Source organism: Engystomops pustulosus, chromosome 3, assembly GCF_040894005.1.
Source record: "Engystomops pustulosus chromosome 3, aEngPut4.maternal, whole genome shotgun sequence".
Lineage (NCBI taxonomy): Eukaryota > Metazoa > Chordata > Amphibia > Anura > Leptodactylidae > Engystomops > Engystomops pustulosus.
This window is the reverse complement of record NC_092413.1, coordinates 117,606,095-117,628,789: the sequence shown is the minus strand read 5'-3', so window position 1 is coordinate 117,628,789 and position 22,695 is coordinate 117,606,095. Positions and strand designations below refer to the sequence as shown.

The 22,695-nt window shown below is 42.7% G+C and overlaps 1 protein-coding gene and 1 long non-coding RNA gene across 2 annotated transcripts in view; one reads left to right on the top strand and one right to left on the bottom strand.

The window, feature by feature from the left end:
• FBXL4 (F-box and leucine rich repeat protein 4) overlaps positions 1 to 10,400 on the bottom strand; it is a 41,411-nt gene extending 31,011 nt beyond the window's left edge. Inside the window, exons 1-2 of the mRNA XM_072141916.1 lie at positions 10,217 to 10,400; positions 2,861 to 3,456 (exon numbers count right to left, since the gene is read on the bottom strand). Coding sequence (XP_071998017.1) covers positions 2,861 to 3,372 — 512 coding nt within the window. The 5' untranslated portion in view covers positions 3,373 to 3,456; positions 10,217 to 10,400. The remainder of the gene's footprint in view (positions 1 to 2,860; positions 3,457 to 10,216) is intronic.
• A 108-nt stretch (positions 10,401 to 10,508) lies between these two features.
• Positions 10,509 to 22,695, top strand: part of LOC140120544 (uncharacterized) — a 62,096-nt gene continuing 49,909 nt past the window's right edge. Inside the window, exon 1 of the long non-coding RNA XR_011853856.1 lies at positions 10,509 to 10,703. This is a non-coding gene — a long non-coding RNA (uncharacterized lncRNA). The remainder of the gene's footprint in view (positions 10,704 to 22,695) is intronic.

Below are 22,695 nucleotides of genomic sequence, written 5' to 3'. Positions count from 1 at the left end.
CTCCTTCATCAGTAGGTGGTGTCTCAACCCACCCAGGACCATGGCCTCTGACCCCTGCAGTAATTGGACGCCCACGTCCTCTACCCCTAACCCTCGGGTTCAACATTTTCAAAATTAAAGTCTATTATATAGACAAAACAGAAATATAAACTGTAATTTTTTTTGTGTGTGTTTTTTTAGTTTTTTTTTGTGGTTTTTTTTATTGTGTTTTTTTTTTATAGAACAAAATGTGCAGAAGAAATCAGACAGCAACCACAGAAGATGATTGCTATGGCTAGTTTCTATGCTACACTGACAGCACACAAAAGGATTTTGTGCTGTGACTGAGTCTGTCACTTTAACTTTTGAAAAACGCTAATGTAGCCCTAAAGAGGGCTTTTGGGTTCTTGGAGAATCACTCTTGCCTAACAGTAAGGTTCTTGGAGAATCACTCCTACCCAACAGTAGTCTACTAGCACCCCAACGCTATCCCTGACCAGCAGCAGCTCTCTCCCTAACGGCATCCAGACAGAGAATGATCCGAGCAGCGCGGTCAGGGGCTAGTCTATTCCAGGGTCACTTGATCAGGCCAGCCAACCACTGCTATTGACATGTAAGTGTACCACGTGATGCTGGGTGTACTGCAGAGTCTCCTGGCTAGTGATTGGCTCTGTTTCTGGCCGCCAAAAAATCTAAACGCCGCAAGATTACATTTTCTCGAGCGGGCAAAATACTTGTCCGTGCACCGAGCAGTTGCGAGTATGCTAATGCTCGAACGAGCATCAAGCATCAACGAGTATGTTCGCTCATCTCTAATCACGACTGATTGCCACAATAACAAATCTGTCAACACCTATCATTTGCGTTTCTTATATGCGGATATAAAAAGTACCTCTTACCGCATCGGATTTTATATCAGCCTATATAATGTTTACGGAATACTGACCGCAAGAGATGTGTCCATTTATACAACAATACCGTCTAGATCAATCTCAGTCTAGTATCACAGTTTGAGGTACAAGCGGATGTTTATTAAACATGTGCAGAGAGTCTGCAGGGCACTCTTATCGGCAATTATTTGGGTCTACTGTCATGACATCCCTTGACAAACCACTCCTTTTCCCATTGAAACGCACTGACACACACTCAGTGCATTATGGGCATGACACACATCCGGCTTCGTTATGATCAGTACCATGACGCACTTCTAGGTCTCCAATAATTGGCACTTTGCATATGCTTCTTACTATATGAATAAATATGTATTCCCACTTAGATACGATAATAGAGGATTGTTAAGAATGCATTTTAGACCTCACATTATCTTTTTTTTCACATGTTATACACATCTTTCCTGGTTTGTCAGGCAGAACGTGTGGGGTTCCTCCTCCTACCACCCAGATGGGCTACTTAGACCCTTCACATAATGTTAACACAATCTCAAATATCATGTTATTGTATTTTTTTTTATGCTTCTTTCATTCCATTACTATTTTTTTGGATAATACTTACTCATACACATTATTTCTGGAGCATAACTAGTATTCTACCATCTATGTACATGTATATCATACCCTGAGAGCTAGGTTTTATTTTGTTCAGCTTTTAGATGTTTGTAATTATTGTATTTAGTTATTGTTTGATCCATATACACATTTCCTTTGTTTTGTTCTCCATTTTATGTAACTCTTTAGATGTGTGGACTTTGCATGATACACAGACTAAGTTCTTGTTTCCCTGGTTAGCCTGCTCACTAAAGTAAGAAGCTCCTACCGCTACCCCATTTTTAGCAGTGATAAACTTCTAACTTTATAGGAACCCTCCAATAAAGCTAGCAGACACTGCAGTGCTGTGCCTTCAGAATGCCGGACCGAGCTCAAAGCGGTCGGGCGTATTCATGAGGGGGCCGGACAGGAAAGAAGCAGCGCCTCGGACTGCCACCTCATGAAAAAGCCTGATCGCTTTGAGCTTGGTCCGGCGTTCTGAAGGTACTGCGCTGTAGTGTCTGCTAGCTTTATTGGAGGGTTCCTATAAAGCTAGCAGTTTATCACTGCTAAAAATGGGGTAGCGCTAGGAGCTGCTTACTTTAGTAAGCAGCTCCTAGTGCATTTTTTGGGGTGAGACAGGTTCTCTTTAAAGTACTTCTAGCACCATGATGAAGGATTGTAAACCAAGCAGACTGCGATACTGGTGTATGCCCCCTCTGAGAAGATCTCTTGTGCTCTTCAAGGAAAAAAAGGCTTTAATTATTTAACTCCGTTAACACCTATGGAGCCTGGAGCCACTCTCAGGCTCATTTGCATACCATATGTACTCAAGTAGAAGCCGACCGGAGTTTAAGCCGAGACCCCTAATTTTACCACCAAAAACTGGGAAAACCCATTGACTCGAGTATAAGGCGAGGGTGGGAAATGCATTGGTCCCAGCTTCCCAGTTAGCCAGCCACCTTAAGTATACGGCCAGCCAGCCCGCAGTTTGCCAAATATATATATAAAAAAAAAACTTACATACTCACCTTCGGGGGGTCCCGATGCTCCAGTCCCTGTGGCTCCTCTTTTCTCTCTCTGCTGTAAAACCAGGCAGAGACGTACTGCCGGCTAATACAGCCGAGTAGATAGAAGAGGAGGGTGAGCATGTTTTGCACATGCACAGTAGCTCCGGCTTTGTGGATGAGTTACAAGGTGCTGCACGCTGAAAATGGCTTGGTAGGTGGAACGCAGGTTACTAGGACGTGGAGTAGCCTCTTTATTTACGTTATTAAAAATGATAAAAGATACGAAGGACTAAATGATTAGCCATAACAGGGTGGCTCCTTAGTCTGTAATATGTTAAATCTGAAAAAGTTCTACCCTATGTATTAGGATTCACATACTAGCCTTACCTTACTTCAGTAGGGGTCGTTTGAGAGTACGGATTTGCAGAACAAGCCAGTATCTTCACAATAGATCCTGGATGATAAGTTTCAAGAATATGAATTGCTGTAGGATAAACAGGCTCCTCAAACGCAAGCTCAACATAATCCTGACTACAGAAGCTAGGTGATGTTCTCTTGAAAGGAAGAGTAGAACAACCATTCTGATGCCACCAATTTCCATACGTCCGAAACACAGCTGTCTGGGTGAAATCTCCAGAACTCGGATAGACATTGGGAGGACCTGCTAAATTCCACATTGTGTAAGACATGCTGTTTTCACTTCCATAGTGAGAGCTGAAATCCAACACTTCTTTGGCATACTGTACAGCTTCCACGGACATTGGCAGAGCCCGGCTGTTTGATTCAATGGCTCTGCGACTGTTAATCATTTCCCCCCTACTAGCTAACCGGGCACGGCGCCGAAGGCAGATGTAGTAAAACATGCTCAGGACTGTTAGCATGGGAAACCAAGACGACATGTGGCTTACACAGACGAGACCAGTGACTTGTGCGGTCTAACTTGTTTCTTGTTATGACTGATCGATGCCTTGGTAAACACATCCCTGCAGAAAAAAAGAGAAGGGGCTTTAGACGGAAACCTTACACTGCAGCCCTAAAACCATGTGACAAAGTGTAGTCATAAATGTAAACGAGGTAATGAAAATAACTACTAAATATATAATCAATATATTCAAAAGAGAAATAACATCATAATGTAGATTTTAAAATAAAGGGTTTCAGAATTGTTCCATTTTGGAGGAATATAAAAAGTAGAATACAAGGTAGTCCCGAGGCTACGTACAAGATGGGAACCTGTCACCAGCTTTTGGACTATTGCAATTAGTGCCAAATTCCCATAGCAGCTTTGTAAGTCAATAGCACCCCATTTCTAGAAGAAGAAAAAAAAAAAATCTGTGCTGCAGAACAGCAGAAAAAAAAAAAAAAAGCTTATAATCTTTACTTGAATGCAGCGAGTTGGACAGGGCAAATAGACGCCTTCCATCATGTCCTCAATCCCTCCCCTCCAGTGACATCTTCTGCCTGGCCGGATGATTTCCCGAGCCTTCGCTCTGCTCAACGTTTACTTGCTACTAGCAACACTAGCAGTGAGAGCAGTATTCAGGGAAGGTTGATGTCACTGGAGGAGAGGAGTAGGAGGGAATGGAGACAAGAATTACGGCTTGACTTGGCAGAGTTGTATACGTCCCGTCTGACTCGCTCAGGCCAGATTATAAGCTATTTTTTCTGGTGTTCTGTAGCAAGTGTTTTTTTGTTGGTGCTAGAAATAGGGTGTTAAGTTACAAAGCTGCAATAGTGCAAAAGCTGGTTACAGGTTTCCTTGAAGTTGAATTTTTATGTAACTTTTTTTTGTCTCATTGTCAATTGGATTTTCAATTTTTTTTGCTGTCATGGACACAAGTATTATTATTAAAACTTGATACCAGACAATCATATACAGCCAAGCTATACGCTACAACCGTATCTGCTCAGATAAGACAGACCTGGAAAAAAAAATGGCCTGGAGCTCAGGTCTGAATTTCTCCAGTTGAACTACAGACCAAAAGTGACTGACAACCAAATAAGAAAAGCCGCAGCCGTCAACAGAGACCACTTACTCACATATAAGGAGACCCAACAGGGGGCCAGAGTACCCCTAGTAGTCACTTACAGCCCACAACTGGAGATCCTGCCAAGGAACTACAACCAATTCTGCATAAAGCCTAAAACAAATATTCCCAGTCCCTCCTGTTCTTCTGGCAACCACCAAACCTGAAACAACTTGTTGTCCGGAGTGCCCCAAGAAAATGGTACCTCACCCTGCCTGTAAAACAGGTATAAAATGTGCCAGAACATCTGCACAGGTGACCAGGTACCTGTACCTCAACCACAGTAGGTATATTAGAGAAAAGGGACCTTTTCCTGCATGCCTTCTAATGTGGTCTACCTTATTATGTGTGAACAGCAGATTACAGTCCTGGCCATAAGTTTTGAGAATAATACAAATGTTAATTTTTACAAAGTCTACTGCATCAGGTTTTATAATGGCAGTTTGCATATACTCCAGAATGTTATAATGAGTGATCAGTTTAACAGCAATTAATTGCAAAGTCAATATTTGCGGAGAAAATGAACTTTATCCCCCAAAACACATTTCAACTTCATTGCAGGCCTGCCTTAAAAGGAGCAGCTAACATCGTTTCAGTGATTGCTCCAGTAACACAGGTGTGGGTGTTGATGAGGACTGGGCTGGAGATCAATCTGTCATGATTAAGTAAGAATCACACCACTGGACACTTTAAAAAGGAAGCTGGTGCTTGGCATCATTGTTTCTCTTCTGTTAACCATGGTTATCTCTAAAGAAACACATGCAGTCATCATAGCACTGCACAAAACTGGCCTAACAGGGAAGAGTATTGCAGCTAGAAAGATTGTAACTGAGTCAACAATCTATCACATCATCAAGGAATTCAAGGAGAGAGGTTCCATTGTTGCCAAAAAGGCTACAGGGCGCCCAAGAAGGACCAGCAAGCCCCAGAACGGTCTCTTAAAAGTGTTTCAGCTTCCGGATCGGGCTACCAGCAGTGCAGAGCTTGCTCAGGAATGGCAGCAGGCAGGTGTGAGTGTATCTGCACGCAGTGTGAGGCGGAGACTCTTGGAGCAAGGCCTGGTGTCAAGGAGGGCAGCAACGAAGCCCCTTCTCTCTAGAAAAAACATCAGGGACAGACTGATATTCTGCAAAAGGTACAGGGAGTGGACTGCTGAGGACTGGAGTAAAGTCATTTTCTCTGATGAATCCCCTTTCCGATTGTTTGGAACATCTGGAAAACAGCTTGTTCGGAGAAGACAAGGTGAGCGATACCACCAGTCTTGTCTCATGCCAATGGAAAAGCATCCTGCAACCATTCATGTGTGGGGTTGCTTCTCAGCCAAGGGAATCTGCTCTCTCCCAGTCTTGCCTAAAAACACATCCATGAATAAAGAATAGTACCAGAATGTCCTCCGAGAGCAACTTCTCCCAACCGTCCAAGAGCAGTTTGGTGATCAACAATGCCTTTTCCAGCATGATGGAGCACCTTGCCATAAAGCAAAGGTGATAACTAAATGGCTCAGGGAACAAAACATGGAAATTTTGGGTCCATGGCCTGGAAACTCCCCCGATCTTAATCACATGAAACGGGTGGACAAAAACCAACAAATTGTGACAAAATGCAAGCATTGATTGTGCAAGTATGGGCTGCTATCAGTCAGGATTTGGTCCAGAAGTTGATTGAGAGCTGCCAGGGAGAATTGCAGAGGTCCTGAAGAAGAAGGGGCAACACTGCAAACATTGACTTGCTGCAGTAACTCATTCTGTCAATAAAAGCTTTTGTTACTCATAATATGATTGTACTTGTATTTCTGTATGTAATAAAAACATCTGAAAAACACACATAAAAACCAGAGGGCAACAGATCATGTGAAAATATAATATTTGTGTAATTCTAAACTTATGGCCATGACTGTAGCTAAAGAACAAAAAATGCCTTAACTCCAGAAAGAAAAGCAAAAGCAGCACAAAATGGAAATCATTATGTTGGTTTTCAAAAGGAGAATCAGAAATGACAATTTGCTAAAAACTATATGTGTATGTATAACATACACAGAGCATAACATTTCAGTCCAAGGCCTGTAAGAAAGGGAGATGGATAACGTAGGTGACTGCACAGTATATACACACATATAATACGGCTACATGTCCTGTCAGCGGTGAGCACATACTGGCACACACATAATACGGCTAGATGTGAGCACATACTGGCACACACATAATACGGCTAGATGTGAGCACATACTGGCACACACATAATACGGCTAGATGTGAGCACATACTGGCACACACATAATACGGCTAGATGTGAGCACATACTGGCACACACATAATACGGCTAGATGTGAGCACATACTGGCACACACATAATACGGCTAGATGTGAGCACATACTGGCACACACATAATACGGCTAGATGTGAGCACATACTGGCACACACATAATACGGCTAGATGTGAGCACATACTGGCACACACATAATACGGCTAGATGTGAGCACATACTGGCACACACATAATACGGCTAGATGTGAGCACATACTGGCACACACATAATACGGCTAGATGTGAGCACATACTGGCACACACATAATACGGCTAGATGTGAGCACATACTGGCACACACATAATACGGCTAGATGTGAGCACATACTGGCACACACATAATACGGCTAGATGTGAGCACATACTGGCACACACATAATACGGCTAGATGTGAGCACATACTGGCACACACATAATACGGCTAGATGTGAGCACATACTGGCACACACATAATACGGCTAGATGTGAGCACATACTGGCACACACATAATACGGCTAGATGTGAGCACATACTGGCACACACATAATACGGCTAGATGTGAGCACATACTGGCACACACATAATACGGCTAGATGTGAGCACATACTGGCACACACATAATACGGCTAGATGTGAGCACATACTGGCACACACATAATACGGCTAGATGTGAGCACATACTGGCACACACATAATACGGCTAGATGTGAGCACATACTGGCACACACATAATACGGCTAGATGTGAGCACATACTGGCACACACATAATACGGCTAGATGTGAGCACATACTGGCACACACATAATACGGCTAGATGTGAGCACATACTGGCACACACATAATACGGCTAGATGTGAGCACATACTGGCACACACATAATACGGCTAGATGTGAGCACATACTGGCACACACATAATACGGCTAGATGTGAGCACATACTGGCACACACATAATACGGCTAGATGTGAGCACATACTGGCACACACATAATACGGCTAGATGTGAGCACATACTGGCACACACATAATACGGCTAGATGTGAGCACATACTGGCACACACATAATACGGCTAGATGTGAGCACATACTGGCACACACATAATACGGCTAGATGTGAGCACATACTGGCACACACATAATACGGCTAGATGTGAGCACATACTGGCACACACATAATACGGCTAGATGTGAGCACATACTGGCACGCACATAATACGGCTAGATGTGAGCACATACTGGCACACACATAATACGGCTAGATGTGAGCACATACTGGCACGCACATAATACGGCTAGATGTGAGCACATACTGGCACGCACATAATACGGCTAGATGTGAGCACATACTGGCACGCACATAATACGGCTAGATGTGAGCACATACTGGCACGCACATAATACGGCTAGATGTGAGCACATACTGGCACGCACATAATACGGCTAGAGGTGAGCACATACTGGCACGCACATAATACGGCTAGAGGTGAGCACATACTGGCACGCACATAATACGGCTAGAGGTGAGCACATACTGGCACGCACATAATACGGCTAGAGGTGAGCACATACTGACACGCACATAATACGGCTAGATGTGAGCACATACTGACACGCACATAATACGGCTAGCGGTGAGCACATACTGACACACACATAATACGGCTAGATGTGAGCACATACTGACACACACATAATACGGCTAGATGTGAGCACATACTGACACACACATAATACGGCTAGATGTGAGCACATACTGACACACACATAATACGGCTAGATGTGAGCACATACTGACACACACATAATACGGCTAGATGTGAGCACATACTGACACACACATAATACGGCTAGAGGTGAGCACATACTGGCACACACATAATACGGCTAGATGTGAGCACATACTGACACACACATAATACGGCTAGATGTGAGCACATACTGACACACACATAATACGGCTAGATGTGAGCACATACTGACACACACATAATACGGCTAGATGTGAGCACATACTGACACACACATAATACGGCTAGAGGTGAGCACATACTGGCACACACATAATACGGCTAGATGTGAGCACATACTGACACACACATAATACGGCTAGAGGTGAGCACATACTGGCACACACATAATACGGCTAGATGTGAGCACATACTGACACACACATAATACGGCTAGATGTGAGCACATACTGGCACACACATAATACGGCTAGATGTGAGCACATACTGGCACACACATAATACGGCTAGATGTGAGCACATACTGGCACACACATAATACGGCTAGATGTGAGCACATACTGGCACACACATAATACGGCTAGATGTGAGCACATACTGGCACACACATAATACGGCTAGATGTGAGCACATACTGGCACACACATAATACGGCTAGATGTGAGCACATACTGACACACACATAATACGGCTAGAGGTGAGCACATACTGGCACACACATAATACGGCTAGATGTGAGCACATACTGACACACACATAATACGGCTAGATGTGAGCACATACTGGCACACACATAATACGGCTAGATGTGAGCACATACTGGCACACACATAATACGGCTAGATGTGAGCACATACTGGCACACACATAATACGGCTAGATGTGAGCACATACTGGCACACACATAATACGGCTAGAGGTGAGCACATACTAACACACACATAATTCGGCTAGATGTGAGCACATACTGACACACACATAATACGGCTAGCGGTGAGCACATACTGACACACACATAATACAGCTAGATGTGAGCACATACTGACACGCACATAATACGGCTAGCAGTGAGCACATACTGACACACACATAATACAGCTAGATGTGAGCACATACTGACACACACATAATACGGCTAGATGTGAGCACATACTGACACACACATAATACGGCTAGATGTGAGCACATACTGACACGCACATAATACGGCTAGCAGTGAGCATATACTGACACACACATAATACAGCTAGATGTGAGCACATACTGACACACACATAATACGGCTAGATGTGAGCACATACTGACACACACATAATACGGCTAGATGTGAGCACATACTGACACGCACATAATACGGCTAGCAGTGAGCACATACTGACACACACATAATACGGCTAGCAGTGAGCACATACTGACACACACATAATACAGCTAGATGTGAGCACATACTCACAGAAGTGATATATAGAGACAGAAGCAGTGAGGTCAATGTGACATTAGAGACCACAGTAGTCAGCAAGATGGTGAACTCTTAGTGGTTATAACAATATATAGAGAATAGGAAATCCGATAAAGAAAATGGGAGCATCAGGAGGGAGAGAGTACAGCCACCATAGACTCTAAATGGAGACAAGCATAAGGGCAGCACATAACCACTGCTGTGAGACAACGAGAGGGACATACCTGTACAGTGAGAAGGCACATGGGGAGACAGGTGAAGGGCTTGTGATGGCCACGCTATATCTAGTGTGAATTGTGCCTGCTTCGTGCTACATGATAGCAGGTTTTCTGTGCGCTGCGATCACATGACAGGAAGTAGTATGTGCTGCAATCACATGTCAGGAAGTTTACGCTGAGCTGTACTCCCGGAAGTGGAGAGAAAAGGTGCACTGGGCGGAGTCTGTACGTGTGACGTATTTTTAGGGAATTAGCAGGAGGAGGAGGCAGGGTGGCTCTAGTGTGGGTTTGGGCTGTACTGAGTGAGACAATGCCGATATATTAGTAGCCTGAGCGGGAGAATATAAGGAGGTAGAAGACACTGTATTCTCCTAATTATGTGAAGTACGACCCATAGTATGTGATCTGCTAGTGAAATGACTATGGCATACAATGCAGAATAAGGGGACCAAAGGCCAGAGAAAGCCCTGCCCCTGCTTGAGCCAGAAAAGTGGTAAATAGTCAATGCTTAGTAGTGTACACATTAATAATAATAATTATTATTTATATGACCAAAAAAGGGACGGGCACTACCAAATATTATTATTTGTATAGCGCACACAGATTACACAGAGCTGCACAGAGTTTACCAGATCAGTCCCTGCCCCCATGGGGCTCACAATCTGATCAACCTACCTGTATGTTTTGGAGTAGTAAACACAGTAAGAAAAATACAATAGATTTAACCCTAAGGCCCTTTTTTAATTATCGCATTGCTGTTACATGTGGGACAAATTGTATGTCTAAGGCCCCTTCTACACTCGCGAGTGTGATGCGATGAACTCGTATCACTCTCGCAACGCATACTGCACAGAACGCACGGCCCGAACGCTGCACACCAGGAGTGAACTGACATGCTGGTCCGTGTGTTCCGAGCAGCATGTGTTGCGAGTGTGATGCGAGTTTGTCAGGGAAATATCCCCATATCTCGATGTGATGTGTGGTTCCAAATCATTGTATAGTACGAGCTGCTCGGTGAATCACTCAGACCTTCACATGTTTGAGAGAATTCCAATTTATTTAGGTTGCAGACAGTTTTTATAGGTTCTTGAGACAAAGGAACCTACTGACCATACCCACATTCCAATAGCCTACATCAGTGATGGCTAACCTATGGCACTGGTGCCAGAGGTGGCACTCAGAGCTCTTTCTGTGGGCACTCAGGCCATCACCAGAGATGACTCCAGGTATCTTCCTGCAGTCCCAGACAGCCCAGGACTTGCTGTGCACAGAGCTATTTTGAAGTGACAGCTCTACCTGTGACTATTATTGGTGTCCTCAGGGTGCTGGTATCAATGAAAACTGTGACAGAGAAGGGAGGATAAATCACAAATTAGATTTCTGTGTTGGCACTTTGCGATAAATAAGTGGGTCTATGTTGTAGTTTGGGCACTCGGTCTTTAAAAGGTTTGCCATCACTGGCCTACAGGATGTAACTGAAAGATGATCTGTGTACACGGGGGATGGTGCATAGGGGTCTTTTCTATCAATAGAGACAAAGAAGAAGACATATAGAGGGAGAACACAATAGAAAATGGATTATGTTCCCTCACAATTCCTCCCTTTTTGTGAATAATTTCAGGTACTGCTCAGGTGGTACATTGACATATGCTAATCACACATCCAGGACTTATCTAACCCTTCACCTGCTTCCCTCCTGAGCATCCTGAACATTATATCACAACATAATTTATGTAAATCCACTGTAAAGGGTAGAATCTGTACATCCTATTGGTGTATATCCTTATACATGTCAGCCTACCAACCCCTGAGTACTATTAGACATGATATGCGGCGCACACACTGTAGTAGGATTGGTAGGAGTGGTAATGTCCATAGCAGGATCGAGCTACACAGATTCATGTTCAACAGTCTCTGGGTCCAGCACTCTTCTTCAGCTGTCGCAGTCTCGTTGTAGTTTCTACACGTTGATGTGTCACAGGTACTTGTGATGACCCTTCAAAAGACTCTCAGGTGTCACATCAGGACCATCTCATCACCTGGGTGCAGGTCCTCTGCTCTAGCTACTTTAGGTTCTGGAACTGAAACAGATACTTGGTTATGCACCTAAGAAAAAAATGTATCTGCAGGTTTTTGGAGATCCCACCAATTCTCTATGACCCCTCTGGACAACCTTAGGGAAGTATATGTTCATCCATGGGGCAATTCTAAAAACAACCTCAGTAGGTGAAAAGACTATTTAATCCCTAGAGCTGTCGTCAACTATATTACTGCCCCAATAGGGATTATTACTTTAGTCTCTAGAATAAGTGGACTAACATATTCCTCGATCCCTGGCTGTGGTCTTTACAGTTGCTTTAGTTACCGGATAGGGTTCAGATTACCCAGAAAAGAGGTCCACACACATAAGCACATGTTCAGAGCTACTTACCTTTGGTAGCTGTACTTTGCCAATCTACAACCTCTGGAAGGGGTAAAGCGGCTTCGGAGTGCATATATGAGGGTCTTCACTACTCTCCCTACTTTGTTAAATGGACAGTAGCAAAAGTGAATCTAAGTGATACTCAATACTTATCCACCACGGAGCATATAGAGTCTTAGACTGGTGCCTCACCCTGTGGGTGCACTGAACCATCATAGGGTAAAGGGCCCTTGGCAGACGTTGCTTGTCACCTCTTTGTAACACCAAAACACGGGCTACATATGCTAAAAGGGGTATCAAATTAGTGCATTTCTTCTCCATTATGGCATCGCCATGATGCACTCTAAGAGGAGATTCCCTTTTTCTTTAATGCGTCAAATCATATGTTGGCTAACAGATACTAAACACCTACAAACAGAACATTAAGCCAATTCGAAAATTACATATATTTTATTGCATATACAGTAAGGACAAAAAAATCACAGTATATATACAGTTCAACAAGGAGACACATATGGGTCAGTGGGGCTATCACATAGAAATGTTAAAAACATGTGGGACGGGATCAAAAGGTGGGGTACATAGTCATATGGATCACATACAAGTACAATTTCAAATGCATAATGCAATTCATACCCAATAATTGGTTGTTGTGCAAATACTGCAATAAAGTGCTTACCATACAGCTTAATGTACACAGGTTCCCTATAGGTATATAAAGTGCTCAATGCATGTGCAAATCCTAAAGTGGAAGCATACCTTTAGCCATCATACACCACCCGTCTACCACAAACAGGTTCCCCGACGCGCGTTTCGGCGCTAGCCTTCGTCTGGGGTTTTCTTGTCACCTCTTTGCCATAGTCCACCCTCCATCCATGGGGTCCCAGTGTTACTCCAGTCTTGCTTCCTCACCTGTGAAGCCGGTTTCTATATAGACAGGAGTATAGATAACCCTACTGGGCCAGCGAGGGTCACGGACTGTACTGATCCAGGCTCCTTTCCCCTAGGCTTTCTGGTAACCAGTATGGTCACTTCATGTGTTATAGCTTTAGAGGTTTTACCTTCTATTATGGACCTTTATGTAACACTAAGGCCTCTATCAGCTATTTCAAAGTCTCATAGTTGTTGATATACTTACTATATGAGGTCAGGAATCATAAGGAATCCCAAAAGACTCACATTCTTCCCCTCTGCCACTTTACACCCCTCCATCAGTGCCTTCACCTCCGCCTCCCGTACAGACAGGTAAGTCAGGAGTGGTTCTGGTGCTGTTACCTCATGTTGTGTGACCACTGCACATCTGATGTAGAATTAACCTCATTCCTGGTTTCTAAAGCCATCTACAAAAAACTCAAAATGCAGATTAATGATATATTTAGTTTTGACTTATTAAAAGGTAACTGGTTCATTAATCCTTAAGATAATAGAAAATTTTAAATACAACCCGTCTACCTCATGTCTCCCCCCTTTGAATCTAGCGAAAATAGTGGAGCTGGATTCAATGTAATACATCATAAAGAGGGCACATTATAACCAAGGTTTCTAGTTATGAAGAGGTGAAATAGTAACAGGATAGTCCAAAACTACTACAGAAGCTTTTTATACGTAGGCAGCAGTAGGATACAAAACCAAGAAGGATCCAGGTTGTCATGTGACACACGATCAGCAGCTTCTGGCCTGTGTCCTCTCCTCTGAGGTGCTTGGCTTAAACTTAAAGGACACCTGTCATCAGGTCTCTGCCACTAGTCCTGTCACTACTACCTGTTGGAGCAGCTCACAAGGATCCCATACCAGCCTTTATCTAGTTATTTCATACATTAATCATTGTAAAATCATCTATTCTTTATCATGTAAATGAGGCTGGTCACATGGTCAGAGGCAGTGATGTCACCCCTGTTACCCCTCCCCTCTCCTCACCCTGCTCATGTCTGTGTGTAATGTATAGTAAAGCATGGCTAGTGTGTGTTGCATCTTCTAACATGCTGAATCCTCCTAATATACAGGTGGGAGACACAGACATCAGCTACACATGAATCTGACATGTTCTGCTGTAACATGGCTGCAGCCTGGAGCTGCTGTATCTCTCCTATACACACACACATGCACACACAGGCTGCAGGGGGCGTGGCCACCAGCACCAGGGAGCACATCATTATACAGCCTCACATCATTATACAGGCTGTCAGTCAAGCACTGGGGGTGTGGCTGTGCCTCCCACTCATGAATAGAGTGGACAGCTTGAATATGCTAATGCTTCATTGGACATTTCACAGGTCATTTGCATACAGCTTTAGGACCTCATTGCTTAGGTTTACAGGCATGTAGAGGGACAATGAAGGGATAGAGGCAATGCTCTCTAATGGCAGTTTATGAAAATATATTTAGTTTAGGGGGGTTATTTTGCATGACGGGTTCTCTTTAAATGAGAACAACAGAAAGTGAACAATATATTCCAGAAAAAAAACACAGTTTTGGGACCAATGCCGATGTATGAATGCTGTATAATTATAAAACTATAGAGTCATACTGGGGACACATACTGGGAGACAGTGTTACTGAGCAGAAGCATCACTAGAGACAGTGACGTAGGAGGCTTCTAGGGGTGTTATAACTTCTGCCTAAAAAGCTCCTAATATTAATCTCAGTCATAGCTGCTGAATAGGACTAATAGTATGGGATCATAGGGAGGTTTCTTTGTTTCCATACATCAATTCATCCACCATTTTAGGGTGGAGGCCGAACCTTTTCTAAATGTTGTCTTGTCTGTCCAACGTTTTTGTCCGTCATCGTCATAACACTCATACAACACACAATTTCCTATGGCTGTTTCTTTATAACCTCCTCTGGTCACTTCCTCTGTAACTTTCTTCTATCCACTTGCAATTTCCATCATATCATCATTATGCAACCAGCCTTTGTTCTTTTAAGAACCTTTCCATTTACCAACATACAAACAACCATCTTTTTTATATACTTGCCCTTTTCCAACATTCTCTGACATCGTTTTACAGCTTCTTTTCCCTCTCTCTCTCTTACTATCTGTACAGCTGGTTTTCCCTTTGAATTGCCTCTCATCCTACCTAGCAAATTTCCCATAATTTCCTATATTATATCTCTAGTGCCGGCACACACTCGCAGTCACTCACTCTTCCATAGGGCAGTTTTAACCACTTATAATTCTAAAAAATTTTTTTTTCTTTTTAAACCGTTTGCCCGTCAAGAAATTACTGCAGTCCCCTTCCTTGAAGCAGCTCTGGAACTCAGTCTACTTTGTCTCAAGCGAATTACGTTCCAAAAAGTAGCTCGTCTAAGAAACTCTTTAGGTAGGGGCAATCCCTAGAATTTTACTCTCTTAAAACCAGTACAGTACAGTATCACAATAGCGCTATCAAACACACATGTTCAAACTCACACAATACCCATATACACTACCACACATCACATGGAGTTTTCAAATAAACTAACAAGATTCTTTGGACTGGGCAATATAGGCATGCAACTCACCGGACGTGGAACAATCCAAACAAGGAGAGACAGAGCAATTTTGTAAGAAAAAGCTTCTTACCTTTTTGTGCAGCTGCATGGTCTGTCTGTCCTGAAAGGATGATCCCTAAATTCTCCGGTAGGCGTCATGCAAACCCAGGTCCCTGTTCGGGCGCCATGTTTTGTCAGGGAAATATCCCCATATCTCGATGTGATGTGTGGTTCCAAATCATTGTATAGTACGAGCTGCTCGGTGAATCACTCAGACCTTCACATGTTTGAGAGAATTCCAATTTATTTAGGTTGCAGACAGTTTTTATAGGTTCTTGAGACAAAGGAACCTACTGACCATACCCACATTCCAATAGCCTACAGGATGTAACTGAAAGATGATCTGTGTACACGGGGGATGGTGCATAGGGGTCTTTTCTATCAATAGAGACAAAGAAGAAGACATATAGAGGGAGAACACAATAGAAAATGGATTATGTTCCCTCACAAGTTCATCACACCGCACCCACGAGTGTAGAAGGGGCCTAAGGCTACATTCACACAGAGCGCCGCTCATCCCCCCTCCATAGAGTAACATTGGGCACAGCGCCGTATTCCGAGAAAAGATAGGACATGTCCTATCTTTTCACCAAACGGTGCGCTGCCACACGTGTGCTGCAATATTCCATGCAGAGAAGACGGAAAAAATACAGATCATAAATTTATATAGTTATGTTATGTTTTAATAGCTTTAGAAATTTTTTAAAAAACATAGCAAAACAAAATAGTTCTCTGCTTGCCATTTTCTGATACCCATAACTTTTTTCATACTTTTGTGTACAGAACTGTGTAAGCCATAATTTTTTGACCGCTTACTTTGCAATTTTAGTCAATGTTTGTGATGAACATGCAGGTATTGTCTTGTTAATCCAGCCACCCATATCTCTCACCCCCTCTCCAGTCTCAGCTTAACCCTTAGGCGCACCAGGACGTTATAGTACGTCCCGGTGGCTAGATATTTAGCGCACCAGGACGCACTATAACGTCCTGCTTCTGGCACCGGCTCACGAACGGAGCCAGTACCAGAAGCAGCGGCTGTCAGCTGTCTAGTACAGCTGACAGCCTGCGCTAACACCCGCGATCGGAGCCGACTCCGATCGCGGGTGTTAACCCCTTACACGCCGCGGTCAAGCATGACCACGGCGTGTAAGGGTCTTCCCCCTATGGATCGGATCCCCCGTGCCGCTTACCGGGGGATCCGATCCTCTTCTGGGCAGCTCCGAGGACTGGCATGTGCCTCGGAGCTGCCCGGTCTCCATGGCAGCCAGACCCCTTCCGGGTCTGACTGTAAACTGTCTGAGCATGCGCAATCATGCTCAGACAGTTTACACTGCTCTACAATAAAATAGTATTGTAGAGCAGTGTATTGAACTTAAACCAGCGATCAGAGCATCGCTGTTTTAAGTTCAAGTATGTATAAGTAAAAATATGCAAAACACTTAACACTACACATTATAATAAACAAAAAATAAATACATAAAAATATAAGCCCCTAAAATGTCACTTTCCCATAAAAACACTTAATAAAGTATAAAAAACATAAAAACACAAAAAACCCCCGCATATTTGGTATTGCCGCGTCCGTAACAATCTGCATAATAAAACAGAATCATTACTGGACCTGCACGGTAAACGGCGGAGGAAAAAAACGCAAAAAACGTTCCGAAAAAAGATCATTTTTAATTAATACCCTATAAAAAAAATGCTCTAAAAAGTGATTAAAAAAAATTTATGCACTCTAAAATAAGCCCACTAAAAAGAACAACTGTTCTCGCAAAAAATAAGCCCCTAACCAGATTTGTCAGTCAAAAAATTAAAAAGTTATGCATATGAAAAGATGGTGATGCTAAAATGAATAAGATTTTCTCCAAATTAGTTTTTATTCAGTACAATTGAATAAAATACACAAAACCCCCAAATATTTGATATCCCTGTGTCCGTAACAATCTGCATAATAAAACAGAATCGTTATTAGATCCGCAAAGTGAACCCTGTAAAAAACAACCTCAAAAAACACTCTGAAAAAAAGATGATTTTTTTATTAATGCCCTTTAAAAATGCTCTAAAAAAGTGATTTTAAAAAGTTACGCAATCTAAAATAAGACCACTAAAAAGAACAATCATTCTCGCAAAAAATAAGCCCTTAAACAGATTTGTGAGGTGAAAAATAAAACAGTTATGCATATGAAAGACGGTGATGCTAAAATTAACAACAATTTCGCCAAATTACTTTTTATTCAGTAAAAATGGGAAAAAATTAAAAATATATATAAATGAAGTATTTTCGTAATCGTGGCGACCCATAGAATAAATTAATAAACTATTTTTATGGTATGGTTAACGGCCAAAAAAAAAACACATAAAAATTTCCCTAAAAATTGATGATTTTAATTTCCTCCACCAACAAAGAGTTAATTAAATCTCACCAATTAGCTATAGATGCCCCAAAATTACGTACCAGAAAAGTGCATCTCATGTGGCAAAAGAAATAAGCCCCCATAGGCCCCCAAAAAAGAAAAAAAATGATAGCCTGTACAATGTGACATAGCAAATCTGATCTGGATGGCACCTCCTTCCCTTCTATACCCGGCCGTGCGCCCATACAGCAGGTTACCACCACATATAGGGTATCGGTGTACTCGGGAGAAATTGGGTATCAAACTTTGTGGAGTCTTTTTTCATTTAATCCATTGTAAATGTTTAATTTTCCACCCAAAATGAGTGTATTGTGAAAAAATATTACAATTTGCAGACTGCACCTCCATTTTGTTTTAACCCCTATAAAACACCTAAAGGGTTAACAAACTTCTTAAAAGTGGTTTTTCATACGTTGAGGGGTGTAGTTTCCACAATGGGGTAATTTATGAGTCTAGCTATTATTTAGGCCTCTCAGTGTCAATTAGAAGTTGAGCAGGTCCATCTAAATACGGGTTTTGGTGATTTTACAAAAAATGTGAAAAATGGCACCCAAATTCTGAGCCTCATAACATTCTAGTAAAATATGTGGAATCTTAAAAAACCATGCCAACATAAAGCAGACATTTGGGAAATGTAAGTTATGAATTTATTTGGGTGCTTTGACTATCTGCATCAAAAGTAGAGAATTTAGAACGTTGAAAATAAAGAATTTTTACAAATTTTTGCCAAATTTTGTTTTTTTTCATAACTAAACGCAAAAGATTTCATCCAAATTTTTAAACTAATTTGAAGTACTATGTGTCACTAGAAAACAATCTCATAGCGTTCCCACGCTAGAACCACTTATAGTGACACAGGCCAGATTTGAAAAATGGGGCCGCGTCCTTTAGGCCAAAAGATGCTGAGTCCCGTAGGGGTTAATTGACCTAATTGAGCTAGATTGTTTGCAAACACAACACGTGACTGTGCTTCAAAGACTTTTGCAGTAGGATCATCTCCATGCATCCCCCACCCCCCACAAGCCTCAAACAAAGAACCATTAAAACTCTCAAATGACCAGGTTGAATAGTGCCAGTTATGTAGTTATGGTCCATATCACCAAAAGAACAAATACATTTTTGGATTTGTGATATTCAGGTGATCATGGGGCTGCGACTTCTGGAACTCTAGGATACTCTCTTCCAGAGATATCAATATCTCTAGTTAGGACCATAGAAAATGGGGCAGGTTTGGTATCAATGCGATCCAGGGATTCACCCGGATCCAATGATAACAGAACCATGACCCTACAACTTCCCCTTTATAAGCTATGGCTTCTCCAGGGCTCTGGTTGTAGTACCAGGTAGGAGGGACCCATGATCCCTCCTGTTGGGTTGGCAGAGGTGTTACTCCACCTGACATATTCAGGCACCTCTGAATGTCCCTTATCTTTCACCTGGGGGAAATCTTACCATCAACAAGCGCAGAGAGTCAGGGGTCCAGAACGTCGCGGTTTCCTTCACACTGTTGTTGCAGCTTTAGCTCCTATAACTCAGTGATGGTCAGTATAAAATTCCAGAGTGTGGGTCGGGAATCTCTAAGCAGACACTTCATGGTTCCTTTGTGCAATGAGATGCTGGTGCTGACAGTGTGCTGAGATTATCAGAAGTGTTTTGAGAGCAGAACTGCTCAAGTTGCCCATCAGAGCTCAGCTTTCATTTTCCCACAGCTGTTTATAAAACTAAAGCTGACCTACCAACCTACCACATTAAAGTCAATTATACTGGTCCAACCCTCACAGTCCACCTGGGAGACCTCTCATTTACCAATTTGTGTCCATTGCTCTGGACACTGTATGCCGGACAAAGCCCTGTGGCCGGCAGTCTTTAAGTCCCCTCAGACTCCATCGGTCCGTCTGAGGCTGAGGTTTCATCCAGCCCTGACTCTGCTCCTCCAGGTCTCCACATTCATCCGGTGCCTACCCAGACTGGTTGCTGCCTTCCTCTCGACTGTCTGATGGCTACTTGCAGGTTGGAGCCAGGGCCTCGATTTTGATGCATATCCAGCAATGAAGCTCTCTCCTGCTGATCTGCAATTTCTGGCACCTCCTGCTGAGGAACGCCATCTAACCTCATCATCTCTACAGCAGTCCACTCCAGGAGTGTTTCAGCACCACATGTGGCAAAATCCTGCATTATTCCTTCTGGCAGTCATCTGCTGCACCCCTCTCAGGCCTGCTGGGAACTACCACAGCACACCTCTTTTATTTGCTTGGGGCCACTATCACTGTTTTCAGTTATATCCTGTTCCTTTCACATTCCCAATACGCCACTATCAGGCTGGAGAACCCAGGTTAAGTTGCACACCATTATATTCCCGGATTGCTAAATACTACTTCTCTTGGTGCATTTTACACTCTAGATTCTATCATTATTCTGTCACACACCTGCAAAAATACTCGGCTTGCAAACCAGACGCTCCTCCAGGTGTGGAGCAAACGAAAAGCAGAACAGCCTGAGGATACATGGCTTGCCTGAGTGCCTGGAATGTGATGAACCAGTGCAACAGTATATGGTTAAAGAAGATGTTACCTGAGGTGGAGTTTTCACCTGCTTTTGCTATTAAAGAGTGCATTTCGAGCTCACCCACTTAGTAGCCAAACTCGGGACACAGCTTTGAAGGCAGATTGTCACAATAGTCCTTTAAGGTACCATAATTCAGCTTTTTCAATTTTTCCAAACTTCTCACTTGTGCTGCAAAAGTAATTTTCCATGCAGTTAAGAATCGTCTTCGAGAATTACAGCTTTGCTTTTCGATGATGAACCCTGCTCATCTGAGGGTAATATATGATGGCAAGACACACTTCTTCACCTCACCTGCTGATACGGATACCTGGCTGAGAACTCTGTGCGGACCTTAGCAGAATTAACACCCTTCTACTTCCTTCAACTGGGACTTTGTTACTTGCATATTCAACACCTGAATTATCTGAAAGTAAGGGCTCATTCACACGGCCGTCTCCGGGGACGTACATGCGGCCGCAAATTTGCGGCCGCATGTACGTCCCCATAGACAGCAATAGCGGCACGGCGGGGATCTGGTGCCACACATGTTCTATCTTGCCACACATGCTCTATCTTTTGGCGTGTGTGCGGCCGTGCGCCGCTATCCTCTATGGAGGGAGGAGGGGTCACCTCCTCCTCTTCTCCAGCACACGGCGGTATGTCCGCACGGCGGGCATACCGCTGTGTAAATGTACCCTAAGACTCTCTGTTGCCATTCTATCTGGCTGACTGTGTTATACTATAAGTTATCCTTATTTTATCCTGGACTCCTGGGGACTATGCCTTTTTGCTATGGCTATAAGCGCCAAAGGGTACTTGGGGGTTTTAAAAGTAGTAAAAAAATAAATTAAAAAATCCCTAAAAGTTCAAATCACCCCCCTTTCCCTGGAACTGTTATAAAAATAAACAAATAAAATCATAATCACCGGCTCCGAAAATGCAAATATCTCAAAATATAAAAACTGTTAATCCTGGTGGTCCTTTAAAGGAAACTAGTACCCAAATGTCCATACCCATTTTGCGCCATAAACATTTTTATAAAAAGTGAACAATAGGTCATGCAGTCCCCAAATGGTAGAAATGTAAACATTATCGTGTCCTACAATTTATGGCACCTTATAAATCTATGTATGCTGAAGTATGAAAATGTTATTAGCATCAGAATAGAGAATTTGTACAAAAGGTTTTAATTTTTTAAATCTATTAAAACACAATAAATCCTATAGAAACTTGGTATACCTATGATTGCATGAACCGAGGAATAAAGCAGCGCTTTCATTTGGTGCCAACAGTGAAAGCTGTAAAAACTGTTGGCACCATACTGTTGTAGAAAATGACTCAAATGTGTTTTTTCTACAATTTCATTGCATTTTGAATTTTTTTCCAGATTCCCAGAAACCGGAATATGGAAATGAAATGCTGTCACTAGGAAGTACAGTTTGTAACACAGAAAACAAGCCCTACAACAACTCTCTAAACGGAAAAATAAGAATGTCATGGATTTTTAAAGACGGGGAGTGAGAAATGGAAACACAACAATGAAAATGAAAATGGCTTGGTTCTTAAGG